At 42.9% G+C, this 22,567-nt stretch overlaps 1 protein-coding gene across 6 annotated transcripts in view; it reads right to left on the reverse strand.

Annotated features, from left to right (window-relative positions):
- The window catches only part of FRMD4A (FERM domain containing 4A), a 666,577-nt gene that overhangs the window by 210,004 nt on the left and 434,006 nt on the right, over positions 1-22,567 (reverse strand). For all 6 annotated transcript variants that reach the window (XM_061126256.1, XM_061126255.1, XM_061126254.1 and 3 more), the window contains exon 2: positions 5,240-5,305. In XM_061126256.1, the coding sequence (XP_060982239.1) occupies positions 5,240-5,305 (66 nt within the window). The remainder of the gene's footprint in view (positions 1-5,239; positions 5,306-22,567) is intronic.

Here is a 22,567-nt window from a genome sequence, read left to right on the forward strand (position 1 = left end):
GCAATGGAGAAAATGTCACTGACTCTGTTGAATGGAAGTACGATGTGGCTAGACAAAGTTCACACAATGATGACCAAGGCTGAAGGGTTGACTTGTTAGTAAATCACATCTTTGTGTCACAGTATGGTTCCAGCTGTCCGTAAGTGCAGTTCAGTGACTTAGGGCATTACATGGTCATGTCGTGGGTGTCAGGAACCTGCCTGTGGATTGAGGGATGAGCCTTCTGAATATTAATATCCCTGTATGTGAATTCTTGACCTCTGTTCTTTCCCCTGTACACATAATGTGGGATTTACTCAACACCATCAGGAACTTGGAAGTGAAGATTCCACTTGGCAATCTCAGAAGGGTTTTGTAATAAGCCTTCAATGTGGGGATTATGGCCATTTGCTCTGTAACCCTTAGAAGAGAAATGCTTCCATTACAGTGGCCAGGTCTGCACAGGTGCAGGAAATAATCTCTGTAGTTGTCTGATTACCAGCATCCTTCTGATACAAAAGCAATTCTGTTTACATGTTGATTCTTAGCCCAGTGTTCTACCACTTCTGCTGCTGGAAACTGCTGCTTCTGAAGGTCTGTGGTCTAGCCTTGGATGAGTCTCTTACTCTAATCTTTAGTGCCTGAAAAGCTGGACCTCCCATGTCTGTTGTTGTTATCAATGCCCTTCATTCATCCTTGTGTGTAAACCTGTTTTCATCTTTGAGAGAGATGACCATTTCCTTCAAACTTGCCTCTCCATATTATAACCCCTGTGAGGTCAGTGTAGGAAACATCCACCCTTCCCCACCAGATCAAAAGATTAGGAAGGGTACTACTCAGTCCACAGCTTATTACAGATATTCTGGAACTGTTCTTAACAACGGCAAAAACATTAGCATTTAATATGCATAATAGTGGTGACTAAACAACTTACAAAGTTCTCAGTCTATGAAGCTGTTAAAAAAAAAAGGGTTCTGAGTCAAAATATTATATGGTATTAAAAACTTGGGTCCCAATGAATTCGAGAATAGGGAATCCCCTAAAGCTTCTGTCAAGAGAGTACAATCCTGGACTACATTAGTTTGTAGGATACAAAGAAAAGTCATATATTTAAGTTGGCTTTTGTCCATCCTCGTTTCTCCAAGTTCTGTTGCAACTCATACTGTAATAATATATGAGAGTTTAGAATCATTTCTTCTTCATTTTTTTTCCCCTGAGGCAAGGAATACAACTTTATTCGGAAAGCCGGCTGAACAAGAAGATAGCAGACTAACATCTCAAAACAACCATCTTCTTCATATTTTAAAAATTAATTTTATTGGGGTATAGATTTATACCATTATGTATGTTAGTTTCTGCTGTAAGCAAAGTGAAATCAGTTATACATATACATATATCCATTCTGTTTAAGATTCTCTTCCCACATAGGTCATTGAAAGTGAAAGTGTTAGCTGCTCAGTTGTGTCTGACTCTTTGTGACCCAATGGACTGTAGCCCGCCAAACTCCTCTGTCCGTGGAATTCTCCTCTCAAGAATGCTGGAGTGGTTTTCCATTCCCTTCTCCAGGGGATCTTCCCAACACAGGGGTTGAACCTGGGTCTCCTGCATCACAGGCAGAGTTTTTTTTTTTTTTTAACCATCTAAGCCATTAAGGAAGCCCCATATAGATCATTACAGAGTATTCATTCAGTAGAGTTTCCTATGCTACACAGTAGATCCTTATCAGCTACCCATTTTATATATAGCAGTTTGTATACATCAATCCCAACCTCCCAATTTATCCCTTCCCCCTTCAGTAACCAGAAGTTTGTTTTCCACATCTGTGACTGTATTTCTGTTTTGTAAATAAGTTCATCAGTAAAATTTTTTTTTTAGATTCCACATACAAGTGATATCATATATTTGTCTTTCTCTGACTTACTTTACTCAGTATGACAGTCTCCATCCATGTCACTGCAAATGGTGTCATTTTGTTCTTTTTTATGGCTGAGTAACATTTCTTTGTATATATATACAACATCTTTATCCATTTGTTTGTTGATGGATATTTAGGTTGCTTCCACGTTTTTTGTTTTTTTTTTTTTGGTGCTAAACTCAAAGCAATTGGTTCTATGGTCCTTGGGGGAGATACTTCCAGAGCATCTTAGGATTTGCCCATTCTTTCATTCACAAGGATTTATTTAGTGACCTATGTGCCAGGCCCTGGGCTGGGTGCTGGGGCTACACAGTGATCATGACACAGACCCAGCCCTCACACTGTCGATGGCTCTGGGAAATGACAAGTAAACAGGCCATGGCAGTGAGTTGTGATGAGTTGTGACAGTAAGAGGGAAACCTCAGGGGCAAGAGTGAAAGTTAATGTCACTGAGCAGGACTGTCAGCGGGGGGTCTTCCCAGGACAGACACCCTCCCCCCACCATGTCCTCTGCCTGCCTCTTATTTATAGAAGAACTTTAGCCTTCTCCAAGTTCCAGAAAATAAATTTAATCACAGAAGTGAGAAAATACAGAAACAAAGGAAATAAGCAAGACAAAATAATAATAGCTCAGCCATTAAACAATGTGAAGGACCTAAGGACCATAGATAATATTCTGAGCCATAGCCTTTGAGTTGCTCTGTAGATACTAACCCACCCCCTCACCAGGTGGAAGAAGTTAACTCTATGCTGACCACAAACACAAAGACCCCACGTTGGCTGGAACCAGAAAGCTGATGATGCTGACTTCCAATTACCCAACTACAAACCAATCTGAAGAAAGTCCACACGTTGATCACAACCTCACCATGTGTTTAAAAGCCATTCCCTGAAAGCCCTTGGGGTATTCAGGCCTTTCAAGCATTAGCTGCCTGGACTCCTATCTTGGTGAGTGGAAGTTGCTCAGTCATGCCCGGCTCTTTGCGACCCTATAGACGATACAGTCTATGGAATTCTCCAGGACAGAATACTGGAGTGGGTAGCCTTTCCCTTCTCCAGGGGATCTTCCCAACCCAGGGATTGAAGCCAGGTCTCTTGCATTGCAGGTGGATTCTTTACCAGCTGAGCCACAAGGGAAGCCCTTAGTACCTGCAATAAATGCTGCACTTCCTTTCACCACAATCTTGTTTCAGCAACCAGCCTTACTGTGTGTGGGTGAGCAGACCCAAGTCTGGTTGGGTAACAGTAAGACCCCGACCTGGGGGACAAGGAAAGTCTCAGAGGGACAAGTGTCCTTGAATCTGGGAACTGAAAGCTTAACAGAAACCATCCAGGGACAGAGGTGAGGGCATGGGAAGGAGTGTTCCAGGAAGAGGGAATAACATTTGAAGCATGTTCTGAAAAGGGATGGGAAGAGTATGAACTTCTCTTACTTGGTCCAATTCAACATTTTCTTGATGGTAAACGGTTGAAAATGCCCTTTCCAAAACTGCTACACATCAGTAATTGCATCTCTTTTCAGTGACTTGAGACTACTTCAGATGCCCCCAACCATACCTCCCCAGAGCAAATCAGCCAACCGATTGTCATTTCACTGCCATTGAGGTGTCATTTCCTGTTTAGGAGGGTAGCTGCTTTCTAAGCCTCTAAGAGTTGATATTAAAAAGCATCTAAAACACACCAGACCACTCACCTCTCAGCATCTCAAGTTGACTCTTAACCATTTAAAGCTCCAAGTGCTTTATTAGTTTGTGAAGCTGCTAACTGAAGAGATCTTGCTCACTTTATAGTCTTATCCACTGCCCCACCCTCCAATCCAAGCCAAAGTTTCAACTCTTAATAAGCCTGTGGTCCTCCGAATCTAGTCTAACAAGGACATAATCCTAAACATGGGAGAACAGTACAAGGGTAGATAAATCAATCACAGCATTTAGTAGTAATAGTAAAAACATAATAGTGGAAAAACTGTAAAGAAACCTTCAATGGACCTAAATGAGTAAGTGACTCAATAGTAATGGAATATCCATTTTTGGAATTTATGAAGCTATTCACAAAGATGACAATTTTCAGTAACTTGGAAAAGGCTAATGAAAGATAACATTAAGTGAGAAAAGAAAATACAGAGAATTAGTCACACATGATTGCAACTATGTAAGAAATACAAATATGAAAAGTGCTGGAAAGAAATCTACCAAAATGAGAATAGGAGTTGAACTGTTAATTGCAGTTTTGAGCTTCTTCCCACAGTTTCTCTCTTTCCTACACTGCATTTGTAACACCTTTAAAACTGAAATCTTATTAAAAATAGTCACTCTTTAAGTTAGCAGTTTGAACATTTTCAAATCCCAGCAGCACATACATGGGAACATGAGATCTGAGTGTCTCTATGTAAATCTCCCCACAGGAGCATAGTTTTCCCTCGTGAATGAGCATATGGGCATTGTTTCAACCCACTGATGAACTGCAGCATCTCCAGGGCAAATATGATGGAGGTTAAGGAGCACTGCCCTAAGAATATGATAGACACTGGAGAATATCAAGCAAATATGGTTAGAAAAGTTGGAGGTGAACAAGAGATTTGGAATTAAGTTCTTTAAATCAAGTTTGGAAACTTCACCATTCTTTAGGGCTCTGAGTAAAACAATGATACGTATTTTTTGAAGCTGAACAAAACCAGGGTCCATTTCTAATGGACTAATTCTAATGCCTGGATTCTAATGCCTGGTCTGACTTCTCTGCCATGGATAAGTTCTTTGTTTGGGGATAAATGATTTCCTATATGTGTCAACTAACATATAGGCGATCAACAGTGATGGCAATGATGACCTCTGGGAGGGAGTTGGGGTTACTCAGCCTTTAGAGAGAAGACAGAGTCAGGAGATTGCTGTTCTTTCGTCACACCTATGAAGGTTTAACTTGAAAATAATGAACTATTTTCTGTAACTCAAGCAAGGAAGATGACAAAATCAGTCTTGTAGCAAGAGTTCTCTAGGTTATACTATAGCTAACTCCTTCCATTCAGAAAGATTAGCTAATGGCAGTTGTGGAATTTCCTTTTCTAGAGATTTGTAACAATAGATTTGATCTATATCTGGCCTTGAATGCCTTAAGGGTCCTGTACAAAGAAGCAGAATGAACAAAAATAGCATGCAAGCATGTGCGCGTGCACACACACACACATACACACATATACACACAAACACCATGGTGTGCCCCAATCTTCTCTCAGAGATTTTAATAGAGATTTTTAAATGATTTATTTTCTCACCCACCCTTCAGCTGAATCAATATCTGAACTGCATCAGTTGCAGAAAAAACTTAGAAAGTTGGCCAAGAGTCGTTTACCTGAACTAGAAGTTCCAGCTTCCGGTCATCAAGAAGATGTACTTGACATCGACGGCCCTCCGTCATCTAAGAAGAAAGACAAATGATGGTCACCAAGAGTCTACTGGCCTTTCACAAGGTTAGAGGGTCCCCATGCTGGATGCCAGCAGGCACATTCCTCTGGGCAAAACTTCCCCTGGGAGCTGGAGACTATAAGGCCAAGAAATGGCAGTATTGGTTCATTCATTCATTCAAAAGTATTTATTGAACATTTTCTATGTGCCAGGTACTATTTTGGGAGCTGGTGCATAGTGGCACACAAGACTAGGTCCCTGTCCTCACGGAGGTTACATTCTTATGGGGGAGATGTAAAATAAACTAGCAAATGCATATATAACATAATATCAGGTGGTAATAGTTCTTCATTCTTGAGTCACTCTTCAATAAGTTTATCACGGTGCATTAGGGTCACAGTTCAGTATCTGGTCTCTGCCACCTCCCAACTCGTTCCCCTATTTGATCACAGGGAGCAAAAGACCACCCCACTGTCAACTGAACTTGATTTCTCTGTTAATCATCCCCTCTCCTCATGTATGACTCTAGTCCCTACAGAACTGTCCCTTATGTTACAGGAACCTTGGAGATAAAAGCTCACAGCTGAACCTGACCGCTCACCTTGTGCCCTTCACCAATAACATATCTGTACAATAGAAGGAGCACCTTGGCAGGCAGCAGGAGACCAAGTCAAGTCTTAACCCTGCTGGTTATTGGCTGCAGGACTTTGAACAAGCCTCTGTTCATCTCTGCACCCCCATCTCAGGTATTAAAACAAGTACGTGGGCCCACTGGGAGCAATGGTAAATGTTTAACAACCAGCTTTCTGGAAGGAAAAAGCTTTCAGAATGTTTCCAAATTTGTAGCATTTGCTGGAGCCCTGGCATCATCCTCAAAGGAAATCCTCTGAAGACCACGCTTTCTGGGAGATATTAAGACAGCCACCACTCTAACCAAAAGACTCTTGCTGCTCCAAGAAGCTTCACCACGTCTGATTTCAAGCAACTGTCAGGACAACACGCAGAGTATTTCTAACAGACAGAGACAAAACACAGCACCTCCAGGTAGAATGATGCTGCGAGAGGGCAGGGAAGCTCCGTGCCTCTCCCCCATAACTTCCCTACGCGTTTCTTCTGTCGGGCTGTTCCTGGGTTTCATCCTTTTATAATAAACCAGTGGGGCTTTCCAGGTGGCTCAGTGGTAAAGAATCTCAGTGGTAAGAACAACAACAATAAAGCAGTAATAAAGTAAGTAGAAACAAAACAAGAAAAACCTAATACATACCACTTCAAGAATGGAGATACTAGCAAAGGCCAGTAAAATAATTAGGATGTGTTAAATTGATTTATTTAGTTATTATAGTATGTATTAACTTTGTTCTAACATAATTTATTTAACTGTAAGTTTATATAATTTAGTGTTAATAATGGCTATGTTTTACAACTGAAGCACAGAATTCCTGAAAAGATAACAACTATGCTCACAAGTGAGTATGAGCCACCCCAAAACAGCTGCCTGGAACTGAAGACTTCAAGACTCCTCCCAGTCTTTGGCTTTGCATATGACTGTAGCCCCCACTGAAGCTTTCCCACCTTCTCTTTCCCCAGCTATCAGCCATGTCATGCAGACCCAAAGGAAGGATGAACATGGACTGATTCCGGCCTTGCCTCACTTCATGGGCATCGCAGTACGTTCTCAGGAGTGCTTTCTCCAGGAAACACGGAGAAGGCAGCCTCTTCTCTCCTTGCCCAACCCGGCTCCTTCCCTGACCACTGGCGTGTGCAAAGCTGTTGTCTATTCCCACAAGAGAATTCTTTCTCCTTCCTTCAAAGAAGCCAACCAAGTCATAGTATTATTCATGCTTCCATCAAGTCATATTATCACTCATAGTTATTTATAAGAATATGATTCAGTCATAAGAAAGGAAATCTAGCCATTTATGACAACGTGGATGGACTTGTAGAGCATTATGCTAAGTAAAATAAGTCAGACAGAAAAAAATACTGTATGATCTCACTTATATGTAGAAACTAAAATAAACCAATGAAACAAAAAAGCCATGAACTCCTAGATACTGAGAACATGTTGGTGGTTGCCAGAAACAGGAGAATGGGGGTGGGGGTGAAAACTGGGTGAAGGTGGTCAAAAGTACAAGCTTCCAGTTAAAATAAGACTTGGGTATGTACTGTACAGTCTGCTGACTATAATGAACAATACAATATTGTATATTTGAAGACAGCAGATATCAAAAGTTCTCATCACAAGAAACAAATTTTGTAACTTATATAGATGTTAACTAGACTTATTCTGGGGATCACTTAACAACATATACAGAGATCAAATTATGCTGCATGCCTGAATATAATCTTATAAGCCAACTATATCTCAATTTTTTTTAAAAAGGAAAACTACAAAGTGAATAAAAAACTTGGCTGGAAAAAAAAAATCCATCAGTTTCATTTCAATCATTGCCCAATCTAAGTTCAAAGAAAGCTATTATAATTTTAAATTATGCTAAAATATATGCTGCCATACCAAAATGTATAAATGATTCTCTTAACAAAAAAGAGCATCCAAAATGTTCACATTTCAATAGAGCAGCTGACAGCAACTGCACAGGCATTTTGGATAACATTTTAGATATTCAGCAATTTAGCTCTTACTAGGACGAACTCAAGGTCAACAGAGAGGGAGCTCTAGGAAGGGGAGTGCTACAACCATCTTGAATATTATTTTGGAATTCCTTTAAAAACATTTATGAATATTAATGGTTTGAGAAACTTTTCTGAAGGGTGGGGACAACATTTTTTAATTTTTAAATTTATTTTAATTGGCGGATAATTGCTTTACAATGTTGTATTGGTTTCTGCCACACAAAAGTGAATCAGTCATACGTATACATGTATCTCCTCTCTCTTGAAACTCTCTCCCACCCTCCCCATCCCATCCTGTCCCTCTAGGCTGTCACAGAGCACCAGGTTGAGTTCCTTGCATTATACAGCAATTTCAAAGCTAAGGACAATTTTAAGGAATTTTAAGAAATTCTGTTTGTCCTTTCCATATATAAAACACAAAGTTCTGAACTACTTTATACTGTAAACGGTTAAGGGTATAAACATGTTCTTGAGTTACTTACTCACATTCTAGTAAGTTGTATAAAAACCAAGGAAAATCAGTATCCAACAGACATTACTATATCAAATAAAGTTCTATTCACGGCCATAAAGAAAAGGTAGCCTTATTATTTTTCCTAAAATATTTCCAAACTTGCAAAGTGTGACATGACCCTGAGTTCATACCCATATCTAAGGTCAGACTCGCATGCCTGAGTCTCATTTTCATCTGAAACATACAATTCCATTCCCTGCATCTCATCTTATATGCTCAGACATTTAAAGAAGTAGCTGTACATTCATATGTTAAGATCTACCCAAGGATCTTCCAACGTCATTCTTCCCTTAAACAAAATCTCACTACTAAATCTTGGGGGATTTACAAGCACACTCCCTATTCTAATAGGAAATTTGGTTCCCTGGTGGCTCAGACGGTAAAGCGTTCGCCTGCAATGCGGGAGACCCGGGTTCAATCCCTGGGTCAGGAAGATCCCCTGGAGAAGGAAATGGCAACCCACTCCAGTATTCTTGCCTGGAAAATTCCACGGACGGAGGAGCCTGGTGGGCTACAGTCCATGAGGCCGCAAAGAGTTGGACATGACTGAGCGATTTCACTTTCCCTTTTGGAAGGCAAACTGCCCCTGAGAAAAATCTGCACAGAGAAGTGAGTCTAAACAGAAACTCAACTTTGAATCATCATGTTTTTGAAAGCACAGCTTTCTTTTGACAGCACAGCTGTGGCTCTTTTTTCCCTCAAAAAGGAGACCTGTTTGTTGTTCCACATGGATGGAAAATAGGAGCATCTTGCTTTCATCATCAGCTGAGAAAAGGTTTGCCATCCTGGATGTGTGTAGAGAGCGGCTGGACATCTGTAGCTTTGTCTGGCTTCCCAGGCACAGTGAAATTTTCTTCTGAATACTAACAATTGCAAACTAATACTGCTTTCCTTGTTCTCATTTTCAGCTGCTCGGGCACAACTGGAGGGCTGGCATTGCCCTCAAAGGAAATCCTTTCGGAGAACAAGGCATCTTGCAGATTTCAGCTGGCTACCTCTCCAGCCATGAATCGACTTGTTACAGAACAATTCTATACCAAGCAGATGCCTGCCAAGTGCACTGTGATGCCAAAGGATACACAGAATAGTGTGATTTTGGAAATAAGGTGTCCGCTCTATTTATCCAACTTTGCTGTTAAGACATACAGTGAATCACGAAAACTATGCACAAACATGGAAATGCATGTATGATACAAGCTTAAGTGAACACAGCAGAATATGAAATGTGTACTATAAAGGTAGCCAATAAAATTGTGGGAATTAAGAGGCCAAAATAAAATAATTATGTGCTGCGGTAGCAGGGTTATGGGTGGTCCTACACCTCCACCCAAATACGACCGCACATCTTTTTTTCTTTTTCAGTTAAAAAATGTAAAAAAGAAACTTTATCTGGAAAAATGAAGGACTCTGCCTGAGGTCAGCTATAGGAAATGGAGCTTGAGAGGCTTCCTTCTCAGTAAATTCATTTTAGATTGCCTGTGAGATATTAAAATTAATTTTTAATTAGGGTTTTGTTGACTTACAATGTTGTATTAATTTCTGATGTACAGCAAAGAAAATCAGCCATACATACAACTACTGTTCCAGACTCTGTTCCCATACAGCTTATCACAGAGCACCAAACGGCGTTCCCTGTGCTATAGCGTAGGTCTTTATTAGTTGTCTGTTTCACATACCATAGTGTGCAGATGTGAATCCCAGTCTCCCAATTTATCTCTCTCCGCCCCTTGGAAACCGTGTTTGTTTTCTACATCTGTGACTCAATTTCTGTTTTGTAAATAAGTTCATTTGTACCAATTTTCTATGATTTTAACATACCAAGGCACACTAATTAATGTACAAGTGAGAATTACAATGGTCACAGACATTAGAACTTTTAAGACTGAAGGTCTCCCACCTTCTCTCCCTGCAGGAGGGAACCTGACTGTGTCCAGGAGGGGTCCAGGGAATGCAGAATGTGAAATGGGGGATTAGAAGTATCTGTGTTTGAGGGCCTCCATCCACCAGAGCCTGACATATTCCTGATGGCAGAGGGGGTCTGTCCCAATATGACAGAGGGGTCCCCTCTGCAGGGTGTTACTGAAAAACAACTACCTAACCAGCGATGACAAACTCCCCCAAAGGGTGATTTTGAAGAGCTTTACATGAAGAGGTACCAGGTACCGAGTTCATCATGTGAAAACATGCTTCGTTAGGAATATTTTCTCTTCAAATTCAAAACAAAGTAAACCCAGATTCAATATTCTTCTCATTATCACCCTTTCCTCTATCTAACAGCCCCCTCTCCCCCTCTCTGAGTCATTTCTTGGATGTCTGCTCTGCCCTATTCTTGTCACTTTTCAAGTAATGGATCTACTATGCTATACACACTACAAAGAAATAGCCTTAGTCCCCTTGTTAATAATCTTTTCATAGAAAACTAATGATATTATGCCAAAGACGGCAGGGTAACAGATCTTGAACTCAGAAAAACATATGCTTTTAAAAAATTAAAATAAATTAACACATGTTACCATGATATTTCCTGAGATTAATTTATACTGGAACCATTACCACTAAGACACTGGGGGCTGGGGAGAGTGTAGGGAGGGGGAGGAGAGCCAGGGTCACAGTTACCACATGACTACTCGTTCTGTGCCTAGTAAGTTACCACGTTGCAATTCATATTCATTCTAGAGATAATAATTTATGGAGCAATAAAATAAGAAATATTAAAGACTCATTGGAATTGCATGAAACAAAGAATTAACATTTCCAAAGCATACTTAGGAAAACTATCAATACTCCTCCAAACAACCTGAAATCTTATCTTTTTTTTTTTTATTTTATTTTTATTTATTTATTTATTTAATTTATATGCAGGACAGAAAAAGAGACACAGATGTATAGAAATCTTATCCTTTAAAACGTTATCATCGGAACTTCCTTGGCAGTCCAGTGGTTAATGCTTCACCTTCCAATGCAAGGGGTGTGGATTCGATGTCTGGTTGGGGATCTAAGATCCCACATGCCACAGGGCCAAAAAACAAAAACATAAATCAGAAGCAATATTGTAACAAACTCAATAAAGAATGGGGCATCCTGAGGATGCCGGAAGCATGAGAGCAGCACCTCACAGTCTGCCCTCTGACCCAGGCCCCTCTGTGGCTCAGAAGGAAATTCCAGATTCATGACGATGAGTTCCCAGGGTAACTCATTGTTGGAGCATCTGCTCTTTGGGTCACCTCAACGTGTCACATCCCTTCAGTTTCCTCTGCAGACAAATGAAGACCAGGGACTCCCCTAAGTACCAGAAAGTCACAGGATTCCAGAATCTCCAGAATCACGAAGCTGTCATACTCAGGAGACGAATAAACACAGCACATTCACAGCGGCCTCAAGAAAGTCAACCCCACAGTAAATAAATTAACAGAAAGGATATTAAACAAATTAAAAGTTATTTAAAATATTCATTGTTGGGACTTCCTTGGTGGTCCAGTGGTTAAGAATTCACCTGCCAATGCAGGGGACATGGGTTCGATCCGTGGTCCGGGAAGATCACATACCATTAGGCAACTAAGCCCGTTGGCCACAAGAGAAGCCACCGCAATAAGAACCCCATACACTGCAACTCTGCAACTAGAGTCCCTGTTCCCTGCAACCAGAGAAAGCCCACACACAGCAACAAAGACCCAGCAGAGCCAGAAATAAATGAATTATTAACTTTTCAAAAAGTTGTTAAAAAATACTCATCCATCTGCTACCCACATCTAACCTGTGCCATGGAAATACCAGATATAATAAGCTATTGTAATATTATAATATAGTAAAAGTGCATGAGGAGCCTCTGCCCAGAACCTTTAAGAAAAATTGAAAGGTATATTGTCCTTTTTATTATAATTTTTCCTTCTGTCTGATTTATAGTGACATCATATTAAAATCAAGAAACTAATGGAAAGAAAGAAGATACCAGGTGCTAGACAGCAGAAGCCTGATTTAGGGAGAATGACCTTGTCCTGACTTTGCTCCATGACTTCTGGCAAATTATTTCACCTCTGTCTTTACTATGAGTCTCCGAGGTACAGAAGGACACACACAGGCGTGTCCTTGAGGTTCTTGGCTGCTGAATACAGTCGGAACTGATAAAACCCAGATGAAAATGATTAAATGTGTGTCTTTATTAGAAACAAATTCACGTGGCAATGTATTGTAATAAGAACTGAAACAGCCTAGCATTCTTCAAAGCTTGACCAGCTGCAAGTGTGCATTTGATGAGGTCATGAGTGTAGTCAGTGGTTCACCGGAGGATCTTTGGAAAGCAAATTGTGGTGGCAGTGATGCTGCTGTCTGGGTCTCTCTGCCTCCAGCAAAAGGAAACTGGGTTTTCTCTGGTAACGCAGGAAGAGAAGTAATGCTGCTGTGGAGCACTAAGAGCTGGGGACAAGAGAGAGCTGCCGTGGCCCCGTGTGTCACAGGGAAGAAGAAATCTCACTCCATGTTGGATCTGTTTCTTTTTCTTTAACCTTTGTATTCTATTGCTTGAACGAATGCTGCCTACAGTCTGAAATATATAGGACACCCCATTCTCAAGGCTCTGACCTTTAAAGGTAAAACTTTCCTATTCATTTAGAGATAAAAAGTGGCAAAACAGAGAACATTTATCTTGTTGAAGGTTTATAGGACCACTGTGACCAGAATTATGGTGACAGCTGCAAGACCAAGGGATTCCAACACCAGAAAGTTGGCAACAACCAACCACACCCCATCTCCTTCAGTATAAAAGAGGCCTGAATTCTAATTAAAGCAAGCTGGTTCTTTTGGACATGAGTCCACCATCTCTTTGATCTGCTGGCTTTCTGAATAAAGGCTGTTTGTTGCTCCAACAACTCATCTCTCGATTTATTAGACTGTCATGCAGCAAACAGTACAAGCTCCGACTTGGTAACAAGTGGACAATTTTAGTCCCCAATTCTGCTGCCCTGCAGACCACTGCTCTGTGTGATCAAGCCACAAGTCCTACTGGACTATCATTTCAATCCTCTCCAGATGGGGCTGCAGGTGAGAGGATCAAAAAATTCACATCAGTCTTGGGGCATAAAGTTGAAATAATGAGGGATAGACTTAGAAAGTCAAAGGAGAGGACAGCCAGTCCACTGATGGGCTCATGTGATCCCAGTGAGGAGGAGCTCCCAGCCAGAGCTCTGTTGTAGGATGTAGGGAAGGAAGGGACATTTTTTTCTCTTCCAACAAGACACTGCAATCTGAGGACAAGCTATAGACATGGAGGTTGGACAGGTGTGTCTCAGATCCAGAAGGTCAAGGCCCAAGAGGGGCATTTCAGTCCAGGGCTAGAGTGTGACAATCAGACTCTCCTGTCTGAGAGCCAACTACATAGTCAGGATGAAAAGGACACTGGGAAAGCCACATGCATGGGCCCTGGTTATGCACCACAGACACCCATTAAGTGAAAGAAAGTGAAAATGAAAGTCGCTCAGTCGTGTCCAACTCTTTGCAATACCATGGACTATGCTGTCCATGGAATTCTCCAAGCCAGAATACTAGAGTGAGTAGCCGTTCCCTTCTCCAGGGGATCTTCTCAACCCAGGGATTGAACCCAGGTCTCCCACATTGCAGGTGAATTCTTTACCAGCTGAGCCACCAGGGAAGCCCAGACACCTGCTAAGTGACCACGGAATAGTGATGATACTACAGTTCAGTTAACAGACGTGAACGGAAGTGCAGGTGAGGCGTTCAGTTCCTGGAAGGCAGCAGTACTTTCTGAATTACATTCTAACCAGCTGGACACGGAAAGAAGAGTGACCTGGTCATCACACTTGGCTCCTGCTGCTGCCAGAGCATCTTCCGAAGACAATGATTTTCTTGACCAACATTTTGAGTACATTAGCAAGATCTCAATCTGCTAGCCTATCCAAAATACACTTGTTAACACATATTCACCTCATTAACAGCACATCTATAGGCAAGCTTTTGCTTTCTACCCAAAAAAGTTGTTTCCACACAACTTTGGTTCTGCAAGTAGAACAACTAAGGTCTTTGAAGATTCATGGAGACTCCATGCTACTTGATGTATTATTATGATCATTATTTGGAGAGGGCTGGGCAAAAGGAATGGAGCTTTCTCATTAAGTGAAGGTGAGCTGGGAGTTTCGACATGAGAGGGAATCCTGGGAAGTCTGGACAGAGGATGTCTGGGAACAGAGGTGGGGATGTGTAGACAGCAGGATCCTGAGCAGATCTGGACAGAAGGCCCTGGGGAATAAAGGCCCGAGAAGGAGATTCCTGAGGAGGTTGTAAAACATCTCCTGTTGATTACACACTGTTGCTACCACTTGTGAGAGACTAATGCCTGAATGCTGGATCATGAGCCCTCTGAGATCCGGCCTCATCTCACCTGACCTGTTTTTTGTTGTTGTTTCCAAATGCTCTCCTTCCTCCCTAACCCCATCCCCGCAATTCCAAGACCAGTCGAAGTCCAGGACTCAACTGCCCTGGACTTCTAGGTTCTGTTCCTCTGAGGGCCACCCTTGTTTCCAGGCCCAGCCCATGCCATCTCTTTGGCCTGGAACCACCTTCTCTTCCCTCATGTCCCCAGAGGACAAACCCTGCCTGCCTGTTGCAGACTGCACACAGAAGGGGCTGGAGACACAGCAGTGACCAAAGGAAGCTTCATCTTGTTTCTCGGAGGTCACTAGTTTAAGGAAAAGATGGATGTGACTCTCATTCATTCTTCCAGACTCTATGATGATGCACAAGCTTTCTCTGCCCCGTTGGCCGCCAGTGGCGGGGGGCGGAGGGGCAGGGAACGGTGTGTGTGATGTGTGATTTCCCAGCCCGGTCTGGCAGCCCTGATGCCAGGCCTCGAGTCTCCCCTGCCTCTGTCCTCCCCAGGTCACGGTGCCAGGGCTTAGAGAAGATGGGAGGAAGGCTCTGGGGCGGGACCACCTAGGTTCGTGTCTTATCCCAGCTTCACCAGGGGCTAAGGTGTGAATCCACAAGAACTTCACCAACTTGTGTCTCACTCCTCAGTCTCTGAAATGGAAACCGTCCTCATGCCAACCTAGTGGGGCTGCCAAAAGGAATAACCAAGTTAATGTACACAGTGTGTGGAACTCTGCTTGGCACAGAAGGCTCTAGTTTGGGAAGGTGACGTTTGTCTGAGCAGCACTGTCAGACAGATGAGAGACAATGCGTCCTGACCTGCAGCATGGAATGCGGTTTTCATCAATGATGCACACACCCCTCCCCTACAGGCACAGGATGGCCTTGATGAGACTGCAACTTTTTGCCACTCACACTAGGCTGTCCATTACTGTGGCCGGGTGGGAGGGGGCGATGAGCCAGCTGGGTATCTTTTGGATAGCTATTCCCTGCACTGAGTAAGTACTAGGCCTTCACAGAGCAAAGTCCCTGGGCCCTGGTCATGTGTCAGAATCCACGAGAGCTGATGGAAGGCATGTCAGAGCCAGTGGAGGAATGGAGGTTTAGGGGTGTAAGTACCCCACGTTGACATTGGCGGGGACCACAAGAACTGCTGGGCAACACACAGTCTGTTATCAGAGGAGGAGATGAAGCCCTCCTGCTGCCAAAGAGACCCCGCCTGATTCTCTCAGCAGATTCAGGGTGTTCTTTTTTTTCAGGTGTTATTCTTACTGACAACTGTTTATAACATGGGTGTCCATGAAGACATCCTTCAAAGGCGACTGGGAAGGTATAAAACCCAAAGAAACAAAACATGCAAAGGAGGCAGCAAGAACCCTTCTAACCCATCCAACATTCCAGGGTTCTCCTTGAGGTGAGCAAAGAAGAAAGAAAATGACACCTGTGCTTAGGCAGGTGGAGTTCTGACTTCAGTGTCTCAGAGGTAAGAGTGTTGGTGGACCTGAGCGATGGGATGGGGAGGGAGGTGGGAGGGGGGGTCAGGATGGGGGACACATCTACACCTATGGCTGATATATGGCAAAAATCACTACAATATTGTAAAGCAATTAGAGACTAATTAAAATACATTAATTAATTTAAAAAAAGAAACCATAAAAGTTATAAGGAAAAAAAATAGAGTGTTGGGTGGAATGGAGGTGCTTCTTCCATAGGAAAAGGCAAGGATCTACACTTTCCTTTGTTCTGATGACTGCACTTGGATTTTTTATAGAAAAGGACAGATGGGTATTCCTATGGGGGCCCCAGACTCAAGGAAAATGGTTTTAAAGTCCAGAAAAAAAGATGAGGTTGCCTCTGTGGATCTGCAAGAATAATATTTGCATGAGATCGAAATTTCAATACAAACACTTTAAAGATAAAAATAACACAATAAAAATAAAATTGAATGAGAAAGTGAAGATTCTGACATTCAAAGAACACAAAGTATCTGCATGGAGAATTCACGAAGGAATTTAGTATAGTATATAATTTAGTATATTTTAGTATAAAATATAGATTTTAGTATAATATATACAACATGTCAAGGGCATGAAATACATTATATATGTGATGGAAATAGATGAGAAAGTGTCACAACCCTAGAGGGACAGAGTTGGAAAACTGAAGCAAAGGTTTAAAATGAGGAACATCTAAGGACAATAGAAGAGCCTTTCAAGATACGTCCCAAGAAATAAGAGTGAGAAAAGGAATGTTTTCATTTCATTTTCATTTCATTGGCACCAATAAATCTTTGTTAAAAGATGAGCTTCTGGACCACTTAGATCCTGTTTAGTTTCAATCTCCTCACCAAGAAGGTAAATGGTAGGACTAATGACTAAAAGAATGTAAATTGGACTTCCCTGTGGTCCAGAAGTTGAGAATATACCTGCCATTCCAGGGGATGTAGGTTCAATCCCTGGTCCAGGAAGATTCCACGTGCTGTGAGGCAACCAAGCCTGTGTGCTACAACTACTGAGCTTGTGCTCTAGAGCCCATGCGTTGCAACTACTGAAATCCGCACATGTGGAGGCCATACTCCACCACCACAAGAGAAGCCACCACAAGGAGAAGCCCAAGCACCACAACTAGAGAAAGCCCATCGCGGCAACGAAGACCCAGCACAGCCAAAATAGAATTAATTAATTTAAAAAACTGTTCAGAACACAAACTGTACTTCTGTCCCCAGAATAAATTCCAAGTGGTTCATACAGTGAGATATTAAAATAGACAGGCTTATCACATCTTTTTAAGTATAAAAGCAATGGATGGGCCAAAAGGGAAAAATGTATATACATTTGATTACATTTTAAAATTATTTTTCTAAAAAGTAATTTTACTCTGTAAATCCTGAAATGTTGTGAAGTAATTAGCCTCCAACTAATAAAAAAAAAAAAAATAAGATAATAAAAAAAAAAAAGTAATTTTACTCTGTAAATCACCATAAGCAAAAAGGAAAAGCAAATGCCGAGTTGGTACGGTTAACAACTATAAAGTGATTAATATGTTAAAGATAAAATTATTTAATTATCAGATGATTATAAGTTAAGTAGAAGACTACTAATATCCTAGGAAATTAAACTGCAAATGGCTAAAGAGTTCACAGGCTTTCCTGATAGCTCAGCTGTTAAAGAATCCACCTGCAATGTGGGAGACCCTGGTTCGATTCCTGGGTCAGAAAGATTCCCTGGAGAAAGGAGTAGGCTACCCACTCTAGTTTCTTGGGCTTCCCTGGTGGCTCAGATGGTAAAGAATCTGCCTGCAATGTGGGCAGATTCACACTGCAGAGTTCATCTCCTTTGATAATAATTTCTCCTCTAGAAGAGATCTATCCATCTCTCTAGTAATCCAGAGAGTAAACCAGTGACCAACCCTCATGAAATAAGAGAAATGAGATTAGAGGATTATACACAGCTGTGTCCATCAGTGTGTGTTCATCTACAAATATTTATGGCACATAGTGCTGTGCCAGGCATCTTATTAGATATCTAATGATGAACACAATTTTGTTCCTATATTTAAAGAGCTTCTATGTTCAGCAGAAGAACCTTAAGTTAACAGGAGATTACAGTGTAACGTGTGACAATGGGGTGAGTATAAGATGCAATGGGGCACAGGGTGGGGGGACCCTCACTCACACCTGGGAGATTGGTGAATGCTCTGGTGAGGAAGTGCCGTCGGAAGAGAACCTGGACGCAAGAGAATGTGGTGTGTTCTCGAAACATCAGCTGGGCAGCAGAGCTGAGGCAGAGGGTGGCATGTGGGTACAGAGCAGTGAGAAGTACAGCTGGAGAACCCTCTTTACAACAGGAAGGAGGAGCAGCTTCCAGCCAAGAGTCTGAGGATGGCTAAATCACTGATGTATATACTGGACGATATTTTCACATCAATCCAATCCTAACTGGTGTAAAAATGAGAGGAGTCTGGAAAGAGGGTTCTAATCGCAAGTGTTGAGGCTAAGTACCTTAGAAAAGACACAAGCAGTTGGAAAACTATAAAGAGATACTATTACAGGGATTTCCCTGGTGGTCCAGTAGCTAAGACTTGGGTGCTCCCAGGTTCGATCCCTGGTCAGGGAACTAGATCCCACACGTCACAAGGAAGATCAAAGATCCTGCCTGCTGCAACTGAGACCCGGCACTGCCAAATAATTACATACATAAGTATTTTTAAAAAGAATGTAGGCGACAAACTATAGTAGTACCTGTGACCTTCAGGTCCATAAAATCACAGATATTTTCATATCATAAAAAGAGATGCTATCATAAATATAAGCTCTCAATATCTATACTACGCCCTCACAACTTACAACCAGACACAGAAAGTGTGCCAACCACACTTACAGAGGACAAGAGGCTTGTTTAGATGGTATCTTCAACAGCTACAAAGTGAAGTCATATTGTTTAAGGTTTCAGGTCCTGTTCTTAGTTCACATGCTGGAAGTATAGCATCCTGAATAATGAAATCAGGATGCCTCCTATATCCTACTACAGTTAACCGTATCTGGAAATCTGTGTTGAATTCTTTACCTTTAGTGCCACCTGGGAAGCCCAAAATCTGTGTTGAATTCTGAATACCATATTTTAGGTACCAAATGAAAGAACCTGGAGCAAGGCCAAGGAAGGGTAATCAGAGGAGGTAAAGATCTAGAGACCAAGTCTTCCCGGGGCTGATGGGAAAGCCGCATGTGGGCTTAAACAGCAAAGGCTCCAGTGACAGGGTGACCCTGTCACCTACCGCCCATGCACGACCCCCCAGACCACCTGCTCTCATGTAACCGGCACAGGACGCAAAGTCACGTGCCACCCATGGCTGAGTCCCGGGGCCCAGCGCGCAGACGCCCAGTCCTCCAGGTTTGGAAGGCAGTGCTCCAGCCCAAAAACTGATCCTTCCGAGACTGAGGCTGAAATCAGACCAATTTCCAATGGCATCACACACAGCAGACCTGGGGCACACAGTCCTGCAGGGTGGTCCCAGCTCTGGCAGGAAGCAGCGAGCCCTCGCCCCTCCCTGGCCCAGTGCTGCCAACACAAAGCTGCAGACAGAACTTGAGAACCTGGAGACTTGCACCGAGGGCCGTTTTCACAGCTACCTTAGACGTCGGCCCGGGCGTCCATCTGGCCTGGAGGCTGACGCCTGGATGTTTACATAACCGAGTTCTCTGGAAAGGATTCGGCTGGAGTGTCGCTGGCAGGGGCTGCCCCCTCTTGCACGAGCTGCGCTGGCAGGGCTCACCCTCCATTCATCTTGTCGGAGGTTGCAACGCTGGCCGGCTGCCGCGTGCGCCACCCCAGCCGCCTCCTGGAGACCTGCTCCCCAGCCTCCTGGTTCTGCTGCGGCAGTGCCACAGACAGGACAGGAACCCCGGGTGCCTGTATCATTCACAAACAGGAGTGCAGCATCAGCTTAGGAAAGAAAGGGAAGTGGCGGGAGGGCGAGGGAGGACTGCAAAACCAAAAGAGAGCTCCCCACTCTTTTCACCCCAGGATGCACAGCCTCTCAGTGGCATGTTATTTTTTCTTAATACTTATTTGTTTACTTGGCTGTGTTGGGTCTTGGTTGCATCAGGTGGGATTGTTTGTCGTGGCCCACGGTCTCTCGAGTTGTGGCACCGTGGGTTTAGTAGTTGCAGCGTGCAGACTTGGTTGCCCTGTGGCTTGTGGGATCTTATTAATAGTACCCCCGTGTCTCCTGCATTGCAAGGCAGATTCTTAACCACTGGAACACCAGGGAAGTCCCCAGGGTGCGTATCATTGACAGCAGTCACAGAAATAAAGACAGGATGCCGGATCTACCAGTCAAATCAAAAATTCTAATTGGACACGGAACGGATTTCTCCAAGTTTTCAGCAGGTGGTAATTACTATCCTGCCTACACACAGGGAAAAAGGGGGAAACAGAGCTTACTGTTTGGGCTGTTTCCATGCAAGAAGAAATTAAAGAAAAGTTTCTGCTTATATCAGAACCGATGAAAAGATGGCAGGGTTCCTGACCTTTCCTCTTTCCCAATTTAACCAGGAACGCAGGTGTCAACCAGTTTACACATGTCATTTCAAAGCCTTTGGTAACCAAATTTGAGTGTACTTTCAGCAAACATCAGAGGAAAGACCTGGAAATGAGTGTATGATGCGTTAACTCTTTAGAGAAAGGCAGAATTTTAAATTTGAGCAAACACATAGGCAGGGAATAGTGATTTCATCTTATATCCTTCACAGTGTCCAGCAGGGAGCTTGAAACACACCAAACTCTCAGTAAGCATGATTGATGAAAATATGGAGTTATAATTCTTGACTGTGGTGATGGTTACATAGGTGTGGACATATGTCCAAAGCGAGAATCATCCCCCTAGACCAACCAACCTGCCTGCATATGTCTAAACTCACTAAACGGTACACTTTAAATATGTGAAGGCTATTGTATGTCAATGGTACATCAATAAATCCGTTTAAAACACAAAAGTTAGGAACTTCCCTGATGATCCAGTGGTTAAGAATCTGACTTGCAATGCAGGGGACATGGGTTTGATCCCTGGTTGGGGAACTAAGATCCCACATATTGGGGGGAGCAACTAAGCCTCTGCTCTGCAACTAAAGATCCCACAATAACGCAACTAGGGCCCAACAAGCCAAATAAATAAATAAAATGTAAGAGTTAGAGTTATTCCTTTTGTGCATCAAAAAAGGGACAGACCATCAGGATGATCTGAAAAGTCCAGTTTGTTTTTGTTGTTGTTATCACTGCTATTCCTCTGAATTGTATTACAGTCCCACCTGGTGTACACATACCACACACTTGCCACCTAAGGAACGTTTGCTGAGTGAATAAGTGACTGAAGAGTCCAATGTATGCAACTATACATCTCAGCAGGGTTCTTTACACTTTGAGGAGAAATTACTTCATTTTTTATATATTGCATTTTAAAAAATTTGAAGTGTGAGCTGGATTTATGGTGTCTTTTTCTCAGATGTTGTCACCTCCAGGACTGAGCCATGAAGTCTTTAAATATCAGCTCTACTTGGCTGAGTCCCACTTTGCGTCTCTGCCGGGACTTCCTCATTTCCTAGGCTTGTACATGATGAATGCAAAATTGCCCACTCAGCATCTCCTTTTGGCTAGCTGCTAAATATCTCAAAAAAAGTGAACTACTGACCTATCTTCTACAAAATGGCAATCCACTCTAGTATTCTTGCCTGGGAAATCCTATGGACCAGGAGCTTGGTGGGCTATAGTCCATGGGGTTGCAAAGAGTCGAACACAACTCTATGACTGAGCACGTACGCACTTCCTCCGCAAACCACCTTCACCCAAAGCTTTGCCCTCTTGGCTAACGGCCACTCCAGCTTTCCACCAGCACATTCTGTCCTCTCATATCCCACATCCAGCTCACCAGAAAAATCTCCAAATATCCAGACCCTTAAGCCTGCTCATCATCGTCACTTTATCACTTGCCCCCTTCCTGCAATGGCCACCCAGCTGGCACCCTGGCAGTGCCCTCTGCCTATCTTGCAGTCTGGTCCCCACACAGCCCCCAAACCGTCCCCTTGGGGTCAGGGTGCCTCCTAGATCCACACTCTCCAGCAGTCAGTCCCACTGCCCCCAGTACAGACACCTTCCTACCTCTTTACCCCCCTCACTTCGCCTGCTGTTCCACCCTCATCTCCTTGCTGTTCCCGACAAGCCACTCTCTTCCACCGGGGGCCTGTGATGAGCTCTC

This window comes from Dama dama, chromosome 23, assembly GCF_033118175.1.
Source record: "Dama dama isolate Ldn47 chromosome 23, ASM3311817v1, whole genome shotgun sequence".
Classification (NCBI taxonomy): domain Eukaryota; kingdom Metazoa; phylum Chordata; class Mammalia; order Artiodactyla; family Cervidae; genus Dama; species Dama dama.